This window comes from Mytilus californianus, unplaced genomic scaffold, assembly GCF_021869535.1.
Source record: "Mytilus californianus isolate M0D057914Y unplaced genomic scaffold, xbMytCali1.0.p SCAF_13, whole genome shotgun sequence".
Taxonomy (NCBI): domain Eukaryota; kingdom Metazoa; phylum Mollusca; class Bivalvia; order Mytilida; family Mytilidae; genus Mytilus; species Mytilus californianus.
The window spans coordinates 30,533,758-30,558,510 of NW_026262615.1; the positions used below are offsets into that span (position 1 = coordinate 30,533,758).

The 24,753-nt window shown below is 31.9% G+C and overlaps 2 protein-coding genes across 2 annotated transcripts in view; both read left to right on the top strand.

Annotated features, from left to right (window-relative positions):
* The window catches only part of LOC127723496 (uncharacterized), a 143,331-nt gene that overhangs the window by 12,933 nt on the left and 105,645 nt on the right, over window positions 1–24,753 (top strand). The gene's annotated exons all lie outside the window — the stretch shown is intronic.
* On the top strand, window positions 7,472–13,030 carry LOC127723492 (uncharacterized). Its single transcript, XM_052230138.1, has 2 exons — window positions 7,472–9,075; window positions 12,572–13,030. The coding sequence occupies exons 1-2, from the start codon at window positions 8,567–8,569 to the stop codon at window positions 13,002–13,004; spliced, it is 942 nt and encodes a 313-aa protein (XP_052086098.1). The 5' UTR covers window positions 7,472–8,566; the 3' UTR covers window positions 13,005–13,030.

Genomic DNA, 24,753 nt, shown 5'->3' on the forward strand with positions numbered 1-24,753 from the left:
GTTTCACTTCTAATTTAAGTTATCGTATCGAACTATAAATCTAGAACAGTCTAGTTACAGCCAGGAGTACAAATACAATATAAATACTTGTATTTGTACTCCTGGCTGTAACTAATGTAACCTCTCTCACTTGTTTTGTACATATTGTAAATATTTATTGTTTGTATTTGTTATCTCTGTACCGATGTAATGCACTGGCTTTATGGGAATAAAGATATATATGATAATGTATTTTAAGAACAATTTAAACTGTTCTAAATAAAATCGTATATTCCATTATATCAATAATTATGATTTTAAAAATTGGAAAAATATATTCAAAATCTAACCAGTGTTAGACAAATAGACAAATAATAGTACAGATGACACAACATAGAAAACTAAAGACTCAGCAACATGAACCCCACCAAAAACTGGGGGTGATCTCAGGTGCTCCGGAAGGGTAAGCATATCCTGCTCAACATGTGACAGCCGTCGTGTTGCTTATGTTATTACAAATCCGGTAAATAGTCTAATTCGGTAGGTCACATTCGTGAAAAGGGAAGGGTATTGTAGATACGACATAAGGAACATATCTGATATCATCTGCGAAACTGTTATTCCATAACGGTCAACCAACTTGTGAGGGCGTCCGTAATATTTACGAAGGGATGATTTCAACTTCACCATTTGGAACTCTTGGTTTAATAGCTTCCTTGTGAGCAGCAATCCTCTATCATGAAAATCATGATAGGAATACAAGCCCGGGAATATCGTATCAATTGGGAGATATATACTCCGTATACAGGCGCTGACTAGAATGTTGTTACATAGAAATGGAAAGTTCACAATTGGGAAGGTAAATTCATCTCTTTTGTCGTAAAGTTTTGTTTTCAACCGACCCTCATTGTCAATTTCTAGATGTAAGTCAAGATATGAGGCAGACTTAACTGTATCTGTAGTATCCTTTATCTCTGGTTTGATGGGATAGATTCTTTCAACATAGTCACCAAATTTTGTATTATTTAGTGAGAGAACATCATCTATATAGCGGAACGTAAAGTTAAAAGATATTGCTAACTTCTTATCTTTCTTCCTAAGAAGTTCCTGTATGAAGTCAGCCTTACAATAATAAAGAAACAAGTCGGCAAGAAGAGGGGCACAATTGGTTCCCATTGGAAGTCCGACAGTCTAGCGAAAAACACGTCCTCCAAACGTAACAAATATGTTGTCAATCAAGAAATCAAGCATCTTGATAATGTCAGTTTCAGAAAAATTTTTGTTTGAATCAGAGTGATTCCTTACAAAGTAGGATTTATCCCTCCCCAAGACAAGATACTTGTATTTACGTTCGCCATTCTTTTTTAAAATGAAATAAAGTAATACCAACTCTTTCAATTTGTCTTTTAGTTTGGAATGGGGAATATTTGTGTAAATTGTAGAAAAGTCAAATGTTTTAATACTATTGCAAGATGAGAGAGTCTTAGATTGTATGTACTCTAAAAGATCTTTGAAATTTTTGAGTATCCACATCTGATTCACGCCACCTCTGGAATAGGCAGTTTCACAATAACTTTGGAGCCCGGCTTTGATTGCTGGTTAAATAGATGTTAATAATTTAGAAAGAGGTTTCGTGGAGCACTTTGAAGACCCAGCAATATACCGTTGTTTGTAAGGACATTTGTGTAGTTTAGGTATCCAATACAGTGATGGAAGATCCAGTTCTTCATCTTTGGTTGAAATTCCAAAGGAACATAGAATAGACTTTTTTATTGCAAATTTACTTATACTAAAATTATTGTTTGGAAACTAAATGTCTTCGGACGACGCGGACAACGACGACGACGAAGACGACGTGATACCAATATACGACGAGAAACAAGATATTTTTATTCTAATACATTAGATGGTTTCATTTCTAATTTAAGTTATCGTATCTAACTATCAATCTAGTACAATCTGTACTTATCACTTTGATAAAAAATATAAATACTTGTGTGTGTACTCCTGGCTGTAACTAATGTAACCTCACTTGTTTTGTACATATTGTAAATATTTATTGTTTGTATTTGTTATCTCTGTACCGATGTAATGCACTGGCTTTATGGGAATAAAGATATATATGATAATGTATTTTAAGAACAATTTAAACTGTTCTTATTTTGTTTCTGTTTTTCTCACTTGTTTGTAATGCCTTTTTAATTTGATTATCATCTATATAAAATCGTATATTTCATTATATCAATCATTATAATTTTAAAAATTTTAAGAAAAATATTTAAAATCTAACCAGTGTCGTTTCTACGAAAGGGTATTAGAAACGTAGTAAAAATAGAATTGGAATTCAACTTTTTTCAAAGTCGAAATGTTGACATTTGATATCTTAAAATTTCTGTGAGTAATCTTTTTTTTCACTAATTGCGATAATATCCGGGTTTATTTAACATTTTATTACTGATCCAATGACATTAAATAATAAAACCGGAGGCAGGTACGCGTAGCCTTCGATGGCAAATTTATCCACGCGTCCCCGTATGCCTTTTTTTCTATGCCATATAATATCATGTTAAGTTGATTCAAATAAAAAGCTTTCATCAAAAAATTTAACACGTGCGAGACATATATAATTTTTGTGGCCGAGCGCAGCTGAATACGACCATAGAGGTCCAGCCCTGAGCAGTTCGGGCAAAAATGAACATAATATTTGCATTTGATGCAGGTCTGAATTTAGATTTTAATTAAATATTTGACACATAATAGGTTTCTGACACAGAATAACTGTAGTCAAAGAACTTCAATTGGTTGTGTGATTTAAATTTATATTCATTTTTCATGTTTTTTTTCTTTTGTCGAAAACACTATGCTGTTGCAAATTGACCTCCCTCCCCATCCCCACTACCTCCATCCCACCCTAAAAAAATGTATACCCTCCCCTTTTTTTGCAAAAAAAAAATAATGTTTGAAGAAATTTTCTTTTTTATTTCTGAAATCTTGAGAACAAATTGTACTAAAACCCACCCTTTTCTAACCTCCCCCCCCCCCCCCTCCCCTTTTCTAAAAAAAATTAATTTCCCTCAAGATATGGTCATAATCTCAATTCAAATTTTCAATGGAGTTTGCAACCGTTATAACCAATTTAAATACATCATAAAAATCTAAAAATAGAAAATGACATACATAATCATGGCTGAAATTTAATAACTTTAATCAGCATTTTTAAAATAGTGACTTCTAAAAATTAAATTGACAGCTAATCACCTCAAGACAATACAACATTTCTTTATAAATAATTTAAAAGCAGTGTAAAGGAGGTAATTGTCTATGTTGTGTTTGCATTACCTCCCTTACACTGCTTTTGAATTATGTTTTGTACTTAAGTAATTGTCCATTAACCAGGACACCTTTGTTTTTCCCCTTTTTTGCCCCTAATTCTAAAACGGTTTGAGCCATTACTCCCCCCCCCCCCACCTCCTCAAAGAAAGACAATTCTTACCATCCCCTTGTGGTATGGAAACTTATGGTATAATTTCAGAGAGATCCATAAACCTTTCCACAAATTATTGTCTCGAAACTAGTAAAAATGCTTATTTTGGCCCCTTTTTGGTCCTTTTTGGCCCCTAATTCCTTAACTGTTTGGACCATAACCCCCAAAATCAATCCCAAAACCTTTTTTTTGTGGTCATAAACCTTGTGTTAAAATTTCACAGATTTCTATTTGCTTATACTAAATTTATTGTCCGGAAACCAAATGTCTTCGGACGACGCGGACAACGACGACGACGACGACAACGACGAAGACGACGTGATACCAATATACGACAAGAAACAAGATATCATATTTATTCTCATTGTCAAAATTCATCAGCAATAAATTAACATTTATTTACGGAATGAATCGGAATACGAATAGGATCAGTTTACCATACAAGTAGTTTATTATAAGTGAAGTTAAATTTTAAACACAAAGAGAATTTTTAAGAAGTAGCAGATTCAACTAGTTCCGTCAGTAAGGTTGTCAGTTCATCATCTATTCTGAATCCACTAAAACTTCAAACTTTGTTTGACTTTTCTGACTAGCTATTTTATCGAGTGTCACTGATGAATCTCCTCTAGATGAAATGTGCGCCTAGTAAACAAAATTCCAATTCTGATATCTATGATGAGTTAATCTACTAATTATATATAATGATAGATCATCTATAATTGTAGCTCGATATATATATATATATGTTTTATTCACATAAAATATGACATACAGAGTGTGGCCGTAAGTATTTGTCACTTGAGGTTTTTTACAATATATACATTTTTTCAAAAAAATATTTTGGGGTCATTTCTGGTTGGATTTCGAGAAACTTGGTACAAATATAAGCAGAATTATCACAGGTTTATTGGATTATGTGGTTGTATTTTTGTTGTTAATTATTTTCATTTTCTCACGAGATAAACACAAATATTATTTTCTGTTTAGAAATTTGCTGTATATTTCAACCAAATTTAATTTGAAATAACATACCAGCTCAAATCGTTCAAGTAAAAGAACAAGGAGTCCATATAATTTGAGATTCAGAGTGACTTTACCTATCAAATGACCTGGAAGTGATATTTTGTAGACCAAACGAAGCATAGTATATACTTTATTCCAATCAAAGTATATGGATGCAATATATTTTCCGTGCAATTTAAGCGATTATTTGTTCGTACCTAAATAAGGCAAGTATTCTTCGTATATATACACGATAAAGGGGAAATACAATGTACAATGAAAAACTTTTTTTGTTAAAGTTTTTAGATAATGCAGTTTTCAATATACAAGGTAGAAAGACCTTATACTGTTCTCTGAACAATTTTTTTTTATATTTATCTTGACCCAATTTCCCACTGTAAAATTATTTAGGTAACATTTCACGTTGTAGGTTTTTAATTTAATTGTAGGTCGACACCAACAGACGACAAGAAATATCAATGGCTTACTTGACTGGGATTCGCACAAGGGGAGCTTAAAACGGCCTGATGGTGACAATTTCGATTTAGGTACATTCATTACGTTTGATGAAACTGTTTTTATTAAATATATTTCAATCTGATATGCATAGAACAGATGATATTACCCTTATTCGTAATTCGTGTTTTGAAGGCACGTTTGTGTAATATAAAAAGAAGATGTGGTATAATTGCCAATGACACAACTCTAAACAAGAGACCAAATGACACAGAAATTAACAACTATAGGTCACTGTAATGCATACAGAAACAGCTTAGATGCTTAGTTTCTTAATTGCTTGCTTTTAATCTGACGAGAAACAAGGAAACCCAAGGAATACAAATGCATATTCAGTTTACCTCAAGTTTCTTTATTATTTATGAAAAACAGATATCACAGGAAAACAACTTACAACATGTACAATTGTTTTTGCAGTTACAAGTTTAAATAATCAAAGGTCCATTGGTAATTTGTTATGGTATGGCAAGTTCAGGTTGTTGGTGGTAGCTGAAGAAATACAAAAATTCAGTATTGCCTTGTTATTGCCTGCTTCATTTCAATCTGAACTACAACTACAATTAGAACAGGGGCCTTATGAATCTTTTAAAAGTTGATGCATTTGTTTAATACGATTTTGTAATTTTGTTATTTATCTTATTGAAAGATGTCTTCATAAGTGAATACAGTATGTGAAATATGGTAGGTAATCCGTAACTATTTTGAATTTTTTTTATTTTCTTTTAAGAAAATATTGAAGTTTTTACGGGGTCATTTTTTTAAATATTGCACTAAATATTCTCAAACTTTCCGACAAAATGAAAGGTCAAAGGCATCCATCCAATAACTTTGTAAATATAGTCAATACAGATGATTGCTGTATTTTTTTTCTTTTAAGTTTGATTTGTTTACATTGGTTAAAATAGTAGCCTGGTGCTATCCATTATCTTGAATCTTTTCCAACAAACGACATAACGGCACTTCCAGTACGGCCAATCACTCAAAATAAACAAGTATATAGAATTATAAAACTAATGTCCTGATGTACTAGAAAACCATAAATTGAAAACAAATATGACAGACAACTTTGAACGACAACTTATGAATCACAGGCACTTGAATTGGGACAAGCAAATTCATAATGTGGTGGGGTTACAAAAATACAATGCGAGTGTTCAAGTCTCCTCTCACCTCGGATAGAGGTGTAATAGCATAATACAAAGGAAAAACGGTAACAATTAGTTGAAAAAAAATTGGCCCATGAGATAAACAAAGTAGAAAAAATGATAAAAAGACACCCAAAAAATGCTGATAACCCTTGACTTCATACCTAACTGTTCATAAAAAAATCGAAATTGGCTAAATTGAATCCTGTTATTTTCGTTAAAATGCTTTTAACAACAGATAGACAAAAGTGTATTATTTAAATAAGGTAATTTTCTTTAACAAAGAAGATATGAAGTAGTAAACAACTATAATTAATCGTAAAAGAATATTATGCTTTTCAGGTCTGCCAAATAAAAACAAAAAGAAATTACTCTGTTTGCAAAATAATTTTAGACGTCAATATTATATTGTACTTTCACAAATTTAGTTTGAAAACAGATATGTCGTACTTTAAATACAACACAGACGTTTGCAAATATAAAAATTCATAATGTTAATCCTTCTCTGATGCAATAGCTAGATCATATCTGATAGATGAATTGCTATGATCATAGATGAACCGAAAAATACCAAATAATAGATTTAATCTGATGTTTTCGTTTACAATTTACATACACTAGAACAAGTATAATGACCTTTATCAATTATAGACATAGTGTTATCTATATCACACAAAAGGCCTTAATAAACATTGATAGTTATAGTTATCAAGGAAGCCGCGCGATCCGTAACTCGACAACAAAGGTATGTTAATATCACTTGTAATTAAAATGTCCAGTTGTTTCTAGTCAAGATATACATTCGTGTTATTTACTGTAGAACGTCTCACAAGTACTGAAAGAACTAAGAATTATTTGGTATTGGATTCGTACCTAGTTAAATATGATTGAAAGAAGGTGGATCATAAAACACATCTTGGACAATGATAAGGGATATTTAAAAATATATTTATGAGGCAGGGATATTTCTTTATGTGTAATTGTTTTTTTTTTTTTTTTGTGAGATAAGTGGATACATATATCAGAAGCAGGGACAAAGTTGTTCATTAATAATCGTAACTTAATGAAAAGCACAATGTTTTCTTCTAGTCTTGATCTTTGAAGTAAATGATACATGAACAGGGAGAAGAGCAATTGCATACTGTATACAAGTACGTCGGGCCACATCAAGCACTAACACTGACTCTTTCAAAATGGTTGATATACAGAATATATATCAAAGAAAACAACAAATAACGGTTATCTATATATATTCTGACTTGGTATAGATACTGACAACCTTGGTGTTGTCCCTTTTTGCCTATTTAGACCATACTTTGTAAAAACTAAAACCTTTGTTATTGTCTGACTTAGTAAAGGCACTGACTGTTGTGACGTCATATGCTTTAAGTGAGAGCAAAACTCCCTTTTATGATATTTAGATCATATTTCGTTTAAGCTCATTCAATACCACACCTTCCAGCAATCACCTGGATAGCTACTAACTTGAAAATAAATGGTGCCTAATTTGGACAGTATGGTCAAAATGTGTTTGATACTATCGGAAGCTTTATAGGATCGTCTATCTTTAGCTGTTCTCTGATTTCTACTTCTTTTCGAAAATATTCGTGTGTGGTTGTTTGTTTTTTCAAAATATATGTATATCATATTGTTTGTCTGTCTATCCGTTATTGTTTAATTTTGATGACTGTGAAACAAATCTGAATGTTTTGACTGGCAAGAACAAATCGGATTTCTTCTTTTAAAAAGAAACACCACCCTATCTTTTAAACATTACAAACAGAAGGGAGAGATCATAATGTTCCAGACTTTAAGTTAAAAACCCCTCAACAAAATCGTTATATAACTCCTTTATATATTTAGCATGTTTAACTCATATATTAACACATGAATACCAATCACCAGTACAGATTCGGGCCACGTAAAACTTAAAAAAAGAAGACAATAAACGTGATATGTTCTCTAAATTAGATGCATACAATTAATATGGACTTTATTGGCAGGCATACATTTGGTCTTTTTTCTATCACATAGAAGCTTCTATACTTATTGATGCTAAGTATCAAAAAGGAAGTAATTTACACGATCGGTTACGAACGACTAATGAAGTAAGAACATGAAAAACAAAAAACTTGATTTTCAATGTCTTTGTGTTTCTATTCATGATATAAGTTCAAGTGCGTGTCATTGAGTTACTGAAGTACGTATCACAACCACTGACGGTACTTGCAATAGTTGTTTATTTGGCGTTTTATTAGTATTGATTAAAATGTGATTGAAACAGGTGGTCTGAAAAAATGTTTAGATTAGAACTTTCATTTGAGAAGTATATAGTACCATTATCCAATCAAAAATTGCTAATGCTTATAAAAATACATCTTGAAAAAAGTTTAAAAGTGTTGTTAAATGTTTTTGTTTTTGATTATTGTACAATGTATCCATGATATTTTCAAGAAAATGTACTAAAATAAGTATTTTTGTTTACAACATTACAGATATGGCACAGGTGTTGGCAGTACCAGGACATTTAAGACATGGATTTTCTTTTAAAGGCCAATTCAACCACGACTTCCGTCGAATAACTGGTATAGCAGCTACAATAAAGGGGAACATTTTGTTATGTGACTATGATAAAAAGAATCTGATATTAGTTGATCCTCTTGGAAATTATTTAAAGAAGCTAAACGCAGATAGTGAACCATATGATATTGCTATAACGAGTCAAAATATAGCCTATATTACACAACCTAAATCCAGATCTGTCCTGCAAATTGACCCTGACAGAATGGTTGAACTCTTCCAAGCAACATGCAACGACCTAAGCACTACCGTGTTTTCTGTTTCTGCAGTCCCAAGTACTGGACGGGATTTTTCAGAGAAAGTTTCATGTTTTCTTGGCGTTAAAATACAAGGTTTTTCGTATATATATGCTGTGAAAAACGATAACATGTAAGTTTATTTTCGATGAACACCCGGTTTTTCTCGAATAATATCATCTAAAGAATATATCTTTTAAAGTTTCCAATCATAATAGCTTCGCAAAACGTTTTTCTTTTTAAATAGTGTATCGAAAAATAAAAGAGGCATTAATCCAAAATCTTGAGATGGGTTGTCTTTAAATGATTACTTATACAGTTGACTGAGAAAAATAATAAGGACAAGCTCAAAGACTCGAAGAATTTGTAAAACCTATTATTCATATTAAGTTATGAAGCAGGCATGCAACGTTTTGTGAAGAAATAATAAAATACTGACCAGTATATATTATAACGATAATGTGAAATATGTGAAGATAAGATAAAACGTTTCAAACATTTTAGTTCTGTATATGAACTTTTTTCTTGGTGTATTTATTCTCACGAAATGTTTAGCAGAAGGACAATTTTCTCGAAAATAAATACACGCGAACATAAATACAATGTTGATGTATATTAAATATAGATTATAGTAGTATACAGTGTATAGTGTTTAAAATTCATAACATTGAATACAAAATTCCAAATCAATTTCAGACAAAACTGCATTAATAAGTTTGGTTTCTAATATCAAAGTTTATGTTTCAACACATACTTCTGCCATCCCCATATCCATATCAAGTTCATTGACGCAGACCGTTATTTGTATTTGTTTCAAGTTCGGTAAAACCGTGCAATTTAGTAGATATGTCGACAATTCCAAATACGCAAATATAAGTACCCACGAAAGAAAGGTACAAACGCAAACATAAGTACCCGCTACAGAAAGGTACACATACTGTAATAAACATCTTTCAACTCTCACTTTTGAACAGGACTAAACTTTTAGGGTCATACTTTTATGGTATGCGATTATTATTGAAAGCTTTGAAATTCTAAAAAAATAGAGAAACGCAAATCTTAAACTTCGTAGTCTGAGGTATTGTTACAACCATCTTTCACGTCAAATTTTAACTCATTATATATACCAGAATTGAAATTTTGCACGCCAGACACGCGTTTCGTCTTCGAAATATTTATCAGTGACACTCATTTTGTAAACAGTTTATGTATAATGATGACCTGATCAATGATAATGCCATGTGAAAAAGCAGTAATGACTACTGCATGGGCTGGTGATGCCCTCAGGGAAAAAAAATACAAGTAATGGCATCGACCCTGGGGTTGTTAATTAGCTTGTCATAGATATCAGGCATATTTAGTCTGACTTTTTTTTATATTCGATGGAATCAGTAATTCGGAGAATTAGTATTTATTCTTTTACGTTTTTAATTTATCATATTTTATTAATCTGTACATTTGTTATTTAGAAAACATCAAGTACCGGTACGTTATCTGGAACTCATTAACATTATATAAATAACACATAACTGAGAGGGTGATAGAGCAAATTGTTACCCCGAGAAAACATTGTCAACTGAGGCGAAGCCAAGGTTGACAATGTCTGTTCGAGGGGTTAAAATCTGCTCTATCACCCTCTCAGGTATGTGTTATTTACTTTATTATACTGAATGTTCTGTTATTGCTGTCTATTAAATTTCAAATTCAAAGTAATAAACTATGACGTCTTGTACATAACAATCATCCGTATTTAATAAAGTGCACACTTGACAAAGCGTCTCCGTGAAAGGTAATATGGTATTTGCCATAGGAAAGACAAAAAAATGTCTCCCTCGTATCAACCAATCAAAATCTGGCATTTTGACATGAAGTATAATAATAGTAATAAACATATGTATACAGCTGTTAGTATTTGTTATTAATAAACATACATAATTATCAACGGTATCAGGCTTATAGTTTGATACGCCAGACGCGCGTTTCGTCTACATAAATAAACTCATTATAGATACCAGATTGAAATTTTATATTTGCGCAAAACGCGCGTTTTGTCTACAAAAAACTCATCAGTGACGCTTGAAACCAAACAAAGTTTAAAAGGCAAAATAAAGTACGAAGTTAAAGAGCATCGAGGACCCTAAAATACAAAAAGTTGCTCCAAATACGGCTAACTTAAGGTAATCTATGTCTGGGATAGGAACATCCTGAGTATTTCGAATTATTCTTACTTTCCATACTTAAAAAAATTATATACCATGTCAGTAATATAAGAAAGAAGATTTCCATTAAGATTATCAACATATAATTATCTTATATAAAAAATGCAAAGATTAAGAAAAATATATAGTTTGTGTGGTTTAAGTTGTAAAATATAAATATATGTTTTTGAGTATGGCTGTAGATTTTTTAGAAAAAAAGAATAATTGAAATATAATGGTTTTTTTGGTTATTTATTTGCAGAGATGGATTATGTAGTATTTTCTCATTTAAGAGCCAATGTATTATATTGTAATTATATTTCTACTAATTTATGTACACATATACATTGTGAAAAATAACTGATCATTCACACTACTCTTTTATTATTAACAGCAATTATTTTTTCTGTTCTTTTTACACAAATGCTATAAAGACTTTCTTTTACTTTGCACTGTCTGCAATATCAAAGCTTTTTAAAAGTCTTTGCAGTTGAAAATGTATTGCTTCATTTGCAAATGAATCAAGTTTGCAGCATTCCCCCTTAATGCTTTTGTTATATACCTTAACAGAAAATGTTTTATGGTAAAGAGAACACTTATACTATCAAAACAAAAATCAAGAGTCAATTTCAACAATGAAAGTTTAAACAATCTCACAATTCCAAAATAAAGGTTCAAAAGTTTCTAATTTTTCTTGGCAAAAAGTACAATTTGGATTGTCAGTGACATTAATGTTATTCAAAAATTTATTAGCACCTAACATATATAGTCTTAATTCTATTAATGTATTATTAAACTGCAAACATCAATATCAGTTATGGAAAGGACACTGCATACATATAAACAACTGCTTGATACGGATGTAATTAATCAACCGTACAAAATCAAATGACGTACTAGTTCTTGACTGAGAACAGTGGCCGGGAAAATTATTTTTAAGGGCCTTCAACATCCTTTTCCTTTCCTTTTTTTACATCTTACTCCCAATAGTGCTGATGTAGCAACTTAATATTAAGACCTGTTGAACGAAACACAAACTACAATTTTCAACTCGCATGCGGAGCAGAATTTGCCTACTTTTACCAAAGCACCGGAGATCACCCCTAATTGTTTGTGGGGCTCATGTTGCTCAGTCATGAAGTTCTTGTAATGTGTTTTGTGTGCTGTTGTTTGTATGTTTTTCTTTTTTTTACCCGTGGCGTCGTCAGAGTATTTTCAACTTATGCGTTTGAATGTCCCTATGGTATCTCTCGCCCATCTTTTACAAAAAAGACAACACTGTCTGTCAATGTAAGAGTTATTGAAGTTACTGAGAGCAAGTTCAAAGGTCATGACACGTAATAAATAACCGTACTGACTACTCTACACGTTAAACACATAAGTATTTAAATGGCTTCAATGCTGTAGTTTTTTTTTTTTTTTTTATTTCAGTAGCCTTCCACTCGCAAATTCAACTAGAGGAAGACAAATTGGTCCATGTGTAATAAAGTTCCATGCAGTTAATGAACAGTCTTTTTTATCTTGTACCGGAGGTCAAAATTATATCATGTATAGCGGACAAAATCTACGATTAAATAAGATAGATAGTATCGTCACCATGGATACACCCACTGACATATGCTCCGACGAGAACGGCCACATCTACGTCAGTGGACAAGGATCGAACAACATACACAGACTTGAAGGGTATTTTAAAAAGTCAGACAGATATAGAATAGATCAGGATTGGAAAGTACTAGACATACCATTGAATTCACATCATGGAATCAAGGAACCTGTCGCATTGTGCTTCAACCAAGACTATAGTAAATTGTATATTGTCAACGAATGGGGGAAATCAGTTTTGATCTTTGATGTTATTTGATTATTGAATAAAACTATTATGGCTTTTTTATTGTTCGCGGAGTACCATTTGTGTGAATGTCATTGGTATAAGTAAACTATGCTTCAATCAGCCATTCTAAACAAAATTTTGTCTATGTTTTAGAGAATGTTTTTGATTCAGTTTCCTCTAATCATTATTCTTCATTTTGATAGTGCTATGTAATAAGACTGCTTTACTTTTTTTCGCAATAAATCGTTAATATGATTCACGTTTTGTTGTAGTAAACATGTTATGCATGTTATATCTTGTATAAGGATTGACGTATTTTCCACTTATGACTATCGGCAATCACATCAACATCATTTATTCTACAGAACAAAAACGTTATAATTGAATGTCACATTAAAATTTATCAAAACTCTCTATTGAGAGCTAAGCTATGTCTTTTGGGCAGTTTCAAAATTTGACATTTTTTTAAGTTGTCCTATGAGAGATGTAAAGATTTAAATTCTAAAACAAGATTACTTCCATAAACTACTTAAGGAAAGGACCCTGTTATATAACATATAATAAAACATCAAGACTTTAAAATTTCATTAAAATTTCATTTTTGATTTCATAATTTCCTTAATTCACTACATACAATGTATGTGAATATAAACATATTTTAGACAGTCTTAGCAATATGAACAAATGCCTAGTGTAAAATAACTTCAGTATTCATACCTTAAACGCCGAAGAGTTCACTTATATACACGAATGCATGTATAAATAAAAATTGATTTACATTGTTTGATGTGTTTAAGGTTTGTTTTTAAGCTCCACAATTTTTAGAAAATTAAATTTTGTGGAAGTATGAGAAAGATGATTTTTTCTCGTTAAATACAATTCTAAGTAAGATCATATTTTTCTTCCTCTGGCTTTCAATATGGAGTTCAATTGGCAGACTTAACACGTTTTCTGTAGTGGAAATTTCGCAATCCTGTGGCCAAATGTACGCCCAAGGTCACCAAATAAAGTCATACATGACAATCATTTCTGCATCCGGCAAACTGTTGAATAAGTCAATAGGATATAGCTGAAACATTTTATGCATCAAGATTATCGTGCATACTATTTCATTTCTAACAATTTTGTTCATAAAAAGAGCAACCAATATAAACGATGATTTATGTATATCCTATGACATTGATATCTTCATCTTGTAACCTTATATATCGCTCTCTATTTTGTACAACAGCTGTTGTTCATCTTCTGACAGCATCCTGTTTCGGGAAAATTGTGACTCAAATACGATCATTTATGGATCTGTTTGCTTCTATTGGATCAATGAACCTAACATATTCACTAACTTTTAAAATTTTAATGTGTAACAAATGAATATCTATCAATACAGTATATCATTAAAAAACAAAACATAATTGTTGAATACCATACTTTGACCTCTAATGGTTTACTTTTACAAATTGTGACTTGGATGGAGAGTTGTCTCATTGGCACTCATACCACATCTTCTTATATCTATATAATACCCAATTCAGGCAGATACGTCTTTTATATTTTCTCAATAATCAAACCAACAATTGCTAAATGTATAAAGTAAATAAATCTTTCGCATGCATCTGAACTCGTTTTTACTAAAGGGACGACGTTATGACTTACTGGGGTATGGGAAGTGTTGCAGGATGTTTTTTTAGATTAACGCCTTCGTCTGAATAGAAATCTTACATAAGACAAGTAGAAAACAAACTTTCTGTAAGACAAAATGAAGGTAACGAATGTGTAAAAAAGTGAAAATTAATTTTAGCGCAAATAACAATAAGCGTGCTTTCAAAATATCAAAATAGATGACACATCCTCCAGCCAAAAAGAGAGCTCCCTCCCATCAAAGAAAACAAACCTTACCACACACCATGAATGGTCGTCTCCTAAATTAAACATTCATATTGCATGTATTGTCTGATTATTTCTTTTTCATCTAGTTGTCTTGTGTAACTCAATATCGTAAAAGTATCCACAAAAATTCAAAATTCAAATGTATTTTTAAAAGTGGAAAGTCCAAAAATCATGTTTTAGCCAATAGATAGAATTGAAAAAAAAACTGTCATATTCCTGAATAAGTACAGACATTTTCCGACATGAACATGGAGTGTATGACCTGGAAATATAGCTGGCCAATCTCTCCATTGCATGACAGTTGTACATAGTTCCATTATATTGACAATATTTTATGATCAACCCAAACAGACATAATTAAATAAAATTAGATCTAGCAGCAACACCTGTGTAAATAAACATAACATACAAACACAACTGACTAAAACATACAAATAGATATGACAAAGACGCAACAAAATTGTTGGTGGTTAATCTGGCAAGAAGCCTACACAAACGTTTTGTTGTTAATAGGACATACAATTAATACAATTAATACAAACTACTAGTATGCACTTTAAATACTGAAAACTCCTTTTCCGACCAAATTGCACCTTTTGACCCATGCATATCAGAAAAACAAAAAAAAACCGATAGCTGAATCCACATATACAGAGTCAAATCAAAAATAATACAATCAAAGGGAAAACAATAGCACAAATATATTTTTTAAAGGGAGAACTGCGATTTTTTATTCTGTTCATCTTGGTAGTTTAGCTATGCATTGTTTTAATTTGATATTTGGTACTTCGTAAATGTTTTGTTTTGTTTTTTTTAATAATGGATGTGTTTGAATTCAAGTCCCGGATTTCAATAAATATATATTTCCATTTCCATTTCTAAATTAACTTTTACTGCGAGGATGAAGATATCATAAATTGGTCAAGACTTTCATTAAATCTTAAAACAACATATATAGTGATGTATCTTACCTCCTATACATTTCTAGGAATATGATTGGTTAAAAGCGTCCGTGTGGAGACCGTCTATATTCCATATTAGGTTAGTAGTGGTGTAACGTCCCTTTATAAAAACAAAACGGTACTGAGAAAAAATCCTCAACAGACGTAGACAATTGATGATGAAGATTGAAATCAATTCATAAAACACATTTAAACCTAACAAGTTGTTATTGTTGGCATCTGTTTTTTAGGATCAATGGAAGTAGTTTCTTAATGCTAACGGTATTGAAGACTTGCTCATTTTGATAGGTAACTAGTCTAAATTTCACACGTTAAGATAGTCGGTAAGATAAATTCGTTACATAGTGTGCTAGTGACGTAATACGGTATATATGGGGTCAGTTAATTCCATATGGGGTTTCGAGCTTCGCTCTCACCCCATATGGAATTTACTGACTCCATATATACCGTATTAGGTCACTAGCACACTATGAAACTAATAATATTGCGTATATAATAACCAATGTGCAGGTAATGAATAAGAATTGACATCACAGGTCCAGATAGTTATGTTATAATTAAATAATTCTTGTATGATTTGTATCACAAGAGACCAAAATGACACACAAAATAACAACCAAAAGGTCTTCAGAAATTAGCAAAGCCTGTACACATAGTCAACTATAAAAAGTCTAGAAATAACAAATGTAAAACATTTCAAACGAGAAAACTAACGGTTTAATTAATGTACTATTTAATTTACGCTCCTAACTTGGAATCGGCACATACAGTATATGGCGGGGTTAAATGAGTTTGAAGGCACCCACCCTCCCCTACCCTTCGACAGTGGTGTAACAGTACAGCAACAAAATACACACTATAATAATCAGCCATGCAAAAACATATCCGTTTTTTCTTTTTCTTTATAATTTTATAATCTTTATAGACACACCAATCAAATTTTTCCCGCCATGTTCTCCCATTTTATAATAATAAGGGAGGGATCATAAGGGTCCAGATTATAAGTTTTCAAGCACTACAACTTTATAAGTCCTCAATAGATTTACAATGTTTATTTCGTGCATTAACAGTTGTCTGTCTTAAACCCGTATAATATGGGACATGGCGTCGGGGAACACACCATAAAGTCACTGTATATGGAACATATAGGACTGGAGACTTGTGCATATTACAAAAAGAACATTATCCATTATTGAATACTAAAAAGGCTCCGGAAAATATTTCGACATAATTTCTGACAAAAATTTTCATTAATTTCTACCATTTTTCATTGACATAACAACACGTTTAACAGTTCAAGCGATAAGACCAATGACCCATTGTATAATGAATAGAAATATATACATCAACCAATAATAACAAATGAATTGTAGGCTTCTGATTGCGGACGGGAACATACAAAATATGGCGGGGGTAAAATTAATTGCAAACGTTTAATCCTACCTTTTCTGAAAAAATGGTTTAACAGCATAGTGTTAAAAAACAAACAAATCAATCAGAAGAAAACAAAAATTACCAATATCGCTTGCAACTTTAATTTCATGTTCATCAGAAAAATTAGAGTTTAAATTTAAAGAAGAAAATCAAAGGCATTTCAGGGACAGAGAAGATATAAATATTCAGAGCTATGATTACAACTGGTAACCAAAATAATGTGATGTATGTCAACGACAAAGAAAATAGAAATCAGTATATTGTCAATACTGATCAGATATTGTTGTGTGTCTTGTCGTTTGTAGTTGTGATTCTATCTTTTTTTTTCTATTCGTATGTTAAAGTAAATCCCCTTCATTTGTATGATTTAAGTTTAAAGCAACTATGTCCACAGGATTTATTTGTTTTATACAGTTTGATTTGGAAGAAAGGCCAACATAGTTAGTTGCACTATTACTAACACAATTCTACATTAATATTCTTGTAGTTGTTATAACATACACCAAATAACATAATTATAAACTTATTCTTGAATTATATCCAATTTTAGAAATTTACCTGTGACGTTACTTTTTGTGGCATTGATCCATTTGTGTTACAGAAAAACACTTCTCTCCAAAATTATTGTAGTTATTCGTTGTATGCTGTGGTTAACATATCGAAATGTACTATTATATTTATTATTTACTTATGTATTTCTCTGTCTTTAGTGTTATGGCATTTATTTGTACTGAGTTCCCGTCATGTAATATTGTCATTTTAGCGATATATTTAACATTGCCATAAAGCGCGGAGGTTTGGCTAGTAAGACAACCTGGTTCAACCCACCATTTTTTCTTAAAATGTCCTGTACCAAGACAGGAATATGGCAGTTGTTATCTTTTAGTTAGTTTCTATGAATGTTGCATTGTTGTCTGTTTTTGTTCACTTCTGTGTTCTGTTATTTCGTTGCTTTCCTCTTATAGTTGATGTGTATCCCTCGGTTTTAGTTTGTAATCCGGATTTGTTTTCTTTTCATCGATTTATGAGATTGATCAGCGGTATACTACTGTTGCCTTTTTTTATTGTGGGCGTTTATTTTTGAATTTGCTGTCTTTAATTGAGATTTTCGGAGTCCGAAAACGGATATTTCCGACGGTTCTATATACAAAAAAAGACGTTGGGAAGTGTTACATCTGTTATTAAAAATCCAAACAGTTCTTCTTTCAATTCTTACAGGCAATAGCTACATGTAAACCGTGCATAAATAGATTATATAATTAAATAACCAAGAAATGACAAAAAAAGTGTGTTACAATGTGTTACTATTTTGACATGTGTAGTCTTTATAAATGAACAATGATAAGAGGAAATACCAGAATTACCAGAACAACAGACGTATTCCATCGCACTCTTCAGAACATATTAAAAAGAGGGGCGAAAGATACCAGAGGGACAGTCAAACTCATAGATTGAAAATAACTTGACAACGCCATAGCTAAAAAATAAAAAGACAAACATACAAATAATAGTACACAAAACACAACATAGAAAACTAAAGACTAAAAAAAAAAAGCACGAACCCAACCCAAAACCCGGGGGTTATCTCATGTGCTCTGGAAGGGTAAGCAGATACTGTTCCAAATGTGGCACCCGTAGTGTAACTTATGTTATTACATATCCGGTAAATAGTCTAATTTGGTAGGACACATTCGTGAAAAAGGAAGGGTATTGTAGTTACGACATAAGGAACATATCCGATATCATCTGTGAAACGGGTATTCCATAACGGTCAACCAACTCGTGATGGCGTCCGTAAAATTTACGAAGGGATGATTTCAACTTCATCATTTGGAACATTATCATGCAAACAAAGAACAAGGAATAACCCATTTTTATTTTGTATGGATAGTCGGACATTAAATAGGGTATAGATAAACGTTTACCGTGGAAAAAAACAACCTTTTAATTCAGACCATATTGTTTTAAAAATAAAACATATACTGAATATTTTAAAAAGTGCAACAAGGCAAATACGATTTTTGTCTTTCTGAGAAGCTCCTGTTACTAGTAAGAGCTCTTCTCAATAAATAAAAGATAGAGGAGCACTGTTGGTTCAACTAGAGGGGCCTAATTTTTGACCTAAAACAAGATATTTGTATCTACAGTGGCCGAAGCTTGTTCGCCTTCTGAAGTTCTTGTTATATCCACTTATTGTTTTTATTCATAAATTAGTACATATACTTTTATTCATATGACACAAAATAGAAATAAGTACACTAAAGCAGTGAGAACATGCAAAGGCTCCTATAATTAAGGGGCATGGCTGTCACGACTAAAGATTTGCTGTTTTCAACGGGTTACTGGCAAAACCCTGCATCATTGACCATCAAATTCCAATTGAAAACAGAAACTCCGGGAATAGACATGTTTTATTATTCTTTCTCTCTCGGAAAGTATATATATAATCAACTTTTAAAAATGATAACCTTCCAAAGATTTACATTGTGTATAACCTTATTTTTAATCAACAAAGCACCATAACAACCATTTCAAACTTAACGTTACGTCTACAGTATTCGTTACTTTTTTTTGTAAAAATGTCATGCTGAGTTCCAATAACCTTAATCTGTGACATGTCAACAGTTTATGGTATCCAGTATAATTGAAATAATTAAATCCTATTTGCCTGTTTGTCTTTGCGTTAACATAAACAATATAAACACATATGTGATCACCTTGTGTTGATTTTAATTATATTTGTAGGTTTTTAACCCCAGTGTATCTCCAATTATTCATTTGTTTCATGTTCTTCTTAGCTATGCTCATACGAACATAAAGGTTGTTTTAGTAATGCGTAAATGAAACAAAAAGCAATGTGGGATATGAAATTGCACTGATCAGTTTAATAATAAATTGTGACAATTCTGTACATTGTGGTCTCAAAATCTCAGAATAAATGGTAAGAAATCTACAAATACAAAAATGTTCAATCTGATAACTCTATTTGATAACATATCACGAATGCAAAATATACATGGCGATCTGATCAGTGAAGTTTTCTCGACAAGAGAAAAGGCGCGAAATCGAAAGATATATGTGTATGAAATTTATCATACAACATTTTAACTGTGGTGGTTTTAAATTGTTTTTCGCGTAATGCATGCGGTTACATTCGACCAAAATATAGTGTATGGATATGAGACAGTTATCAAAATAAGCATTTTATAAAAGACCTTTAGTGGTCAACATGTGATCTTCCACTTTACATAGTTTTACAATCTCTTCATCGGAAAAAGTCTAAAATTTTGAAAGTATACAATAATAATGATACTAATGATAATATACAAACTCATCATAGATACCAGGATAGAAATTGTGTATTTGCGCCAGACGCAAGTTTATATATTAATATGATAATGAATTCTTGCTTTCATTTGATATGATCTTTCCATGTTTCGTTTATGTTTGTAATTTAGAATCTGATTTGAAAAGGTAACAAAATAATGATCAGTTGATGCACTTGTTTCAAGTTGACGGATCTTCTAGTACAAGATTGTGGTAAAATAATTCGCACAAAATAAAACACCTGATATGGGACTGGCTGACGAACGCACAGAACAAAAAGAAACATAATGAAAAGACGCTTCGACATTTTGGAGTGCGACCTATCTGCTTTCTTTGAACATGTTAAATAGTTAATCTTTGCTGTTTAAAAATTTGCGATTAAACACCTCGATAAGTCAGACTAGAAGAAGATAAAAGAATAAAGGGTATTACAAGAGTCAATCATTTTAAGTCCCATTTTGTCAATAATGCAATTGCACAGCTTAACATCTGAAATAAATGTCTGAAGAGTTTTTTAGCTTAGACAAACCAAATAAAAAACGTGTCCTTTTTTTTTAGGACTATTAGTCTTGTGTTTTCAAAATCACTTGGGTTTCTTTTTTTTTTTTTGGTGGATTGTTTTGTTTTTGTTTTTTGTTTTTTGTTTTTGTTGTTACAAGAATAGTTTGTCACTACTTCAAATATCTACAAATTCAAAAAAATATTCCAACGTTTTTATATTAGGCTAACGTTATCATGTGGTACAATCGCTCTAAGATATTAGTAACAAAGTCACATAATTGATATTTCTTTTGCAAATATTTTAATGATGGCACAGTTGTTGGCAGTCCCAGGAGATGTAAGACATGGATTTTCGTACATAGGGCAATCCAACCACGACTTCGGTCGAATTACCGGGATAGCAGCAACAATAAAGGGAAATATTTTGTTATGTGACTATGATAAAAAGAATCTGATATTAGTTGATCCTCTTGGAAATTTTTTAAAGAAGCTAAACGTAGATAGCGAACCGTATGATATTGCTATAACGAGTCAAAATATAGGTTATATTAAACAATCTAAATCCAGATCTGTCCTACAAGTTGGCCCTGACAGAATGGTGGAACTATTACAATTAACATGTAACGAAGTTAACACTACCGTTTTGTGTGTGTCAGCTCAAAATACTGGAAGGGATTATTCTCAGAACATGCAGACGTGTCCATGTTATTTTGGCGTGAACAACGATAGTGATTTGTATGGAGGTGCTGCCTATAATCAACAAATGTAAGTCTTATACTACAATAACTATGCTAAGCTCAAATAGCCACAACAACGTATGACTTTAAAATAATATGATGCACACAAGCAGTCGAAATGTTATTTTTCATATTAGGTAAGCAAGCAGTCAGTCAGCGTTTTTTTTAATAACTTGGAGATAGGAAAAAAGTATGTCGAGGATTCAAATAATAGTGTGAATTGTTTAAAGTTTTATGAAACTTCTAACGAAAAAAAAAAAAATGATGCATATGTTTTATATAACTAAAATGCTAGTTTTTGTTTTAATACTTATTATGCTGATGCACATGCACTTTTTCTGAAGAAAACTATTTATAGTGTCCAAATTTAAAAAAATGTTGTTTAATTATTGGCTTCCAAGACAATAGTTCGCCGACATTTTTTCCGTATGCAGTTACCTCAGCGTGACCTTTCGCGTAAAAATCCGGTACTCGCAATACTCAAGTGCGAAGGGGAAACCAAATTTGCAGAGAGAGTCAACAAACGTAAACACGCTCCGTCATCGAAATAAACTGCATCTTATTGTATATGTTATACACGTGCTTAACTGAATATCCATGCTTCTTTGTTGATTGTTTACAACAGTGACAATTGGTTAACATCGGCTTCAAAACACGACCAATGATTAGCTGCCATATTTTCACAACAACACTGATCGCATGATTTTTTTTTATTATACAAAATGGATGCGAATAGAAATGATAACATCGTGCAGAAAAGGCAATTTTAAGATTATGACGGTTTTCGTCCCCAAGGGTATCACCAGTCCAGTAGTAAGCACTTTGGTGTTGACATGAATATCAATTATACGGTCATATTTATAAATTTCCTGTTTACAAAAGTATAAATTTTTCGAAATACTTAGGATTTTCTTAGCCCAGGCAAAGATTACCTTAGCCGTATTTGGCACAACTTTTTGGAATTCTGGGTTCTCAATGCACTTTAACTTTGTACTTGTTTGGCTTTATAACTATTTTGATCTGAGCGTCACTGATGAGTCTTATGTAGACGAAACGCGCGTCTGGCGTATTAAATTATAAGCCTGGTACCTTTGATAACTATATACACCACTGGGTCGATGCCACTGCTAGTGAATGTTTCGTCCCCGAGGGTTTCACCAGCCCAGTAGTCAGCACTTCGGTGTTGACATGAAGCCGTATTTGGCACAATGTTTTGGAATTTTGGGTCCTCAGTGCTTCTCAACTTTGAACTTGTTTGGCTTTATAACAATGTTAATCTGAGCTTAATCTGATGAGTCTTATGTAGACGAAACGCGCGTCTGGCGTATTATAATATAAGCCTGGCACATTTTTCACCACTGGGTTGATGCCTCTGCTGGTGGACGTTTCGCCCCCCTGGGTATCACCAGCCCAGTAGTCAGACATGAATATCAATTACTTATATATGGTCATTTTTATAAATTTCCTGTTTACAAAAGTATGAATTTTTCGAAATACTAAGGATGTTTTTATCCCAGGTATAGATTACCTTAGCCGTATTTGGCACAACTTTTTGGAATTTTGGATCCTAAATGCTCATTAATTTTGTTCTTTTTGGCTTTATAACTATTTTGATCTGAGACTTAAATATCTTTTTTTATTTATTTTCCAAAAACAAACAATATTAGGACCGATAGGGATAATACTCAAATAACTTCTACGGTTTTAAATGTACATAGCATTGGTTCACGTGTTTTAAAGTTCCATACAGTAAATAAGGATTCTTTCTAACCTTGTACAGGCGGTCAAAATTATATCATGTATAACGTCTTTGTGGGATATCCTATCAATCAGAATCAAAATAAGATTGATAATTTTGCCACAATGGATACACCCACTGACATATGCTCTGACAACAATGGCCACATATACGTCAGTGGACAGGGATCAAACAACATACATAGACTTGTAGAGAATAGGAAATATTTAAACATTCCACAAAGAATGCAATCTGATTGGAAAGAATTAGACATACCATTGACTTAACATCATGGAATGAAGGAACCTGTCTCCTTGTGCTTCAACAAAGACTATAGTGAACTGTATATTGTCAACGAATGCGGAAAATCTGTGTTGATTTTTGATGTTATTTGATGATCGAATAGAATAACATATTTTCTGTTCAATATAATACTATACCATATATATATCAATCGGCTATTTGTTAATTATGCTTTGAATTAAAAAAATCGTTTTAATAGTACCCGCAGAACAAAATGTTTGTTTTATCAACAATGATTATTTGCTGTGTGATCGATATCTATCAAATAAAATATCTCAAAACATGCAAAATGGTGAAAAGGTTCGTCTGGAACTATCAGTGCGATGAAAGATAAGGATTCATGTTTAAGGCCTAACTTATAAGCTTGAGATGAAGAAGAATAAAAACAAATGGTTCCCAAGTATTGCTTTGATCATGTCAATAATGATTTTGCGTCATGAACCATATCAAAAATATAGCAATCTTTACAAATTGCTAATAGACAAACTATTGCTGCTAATTGCTTTCAATTGTCGAAATTAACCAGAAATCATTTATTGAAAAATCGCACTCAATAAGGACTGGATGATATAAATGCATTGTTGTTTATATTGTATTCCAAAATAAAATGGTTCGGAAGATGTGTAATATTTTTACCGATATTAAAATTATCATAAATCGATTACGAAAACTGCACGATTTTCTCATCTTTAAAATCAGACTTGTCTATATACATGATATATGGCTACATGTATGAATTGCTCTTGTTACAAAAGGATGTCACTTCCAGGCGATGGCTTTTTGGTACTTGAGGAATGTTCCTTCTAAATGGTTACTCTTTTAAAATTGTTGTGATATGTTTGAATGTTTTCTTTGTTGGTGTTGGTGTTTATTTACATTGTTGTATTTAC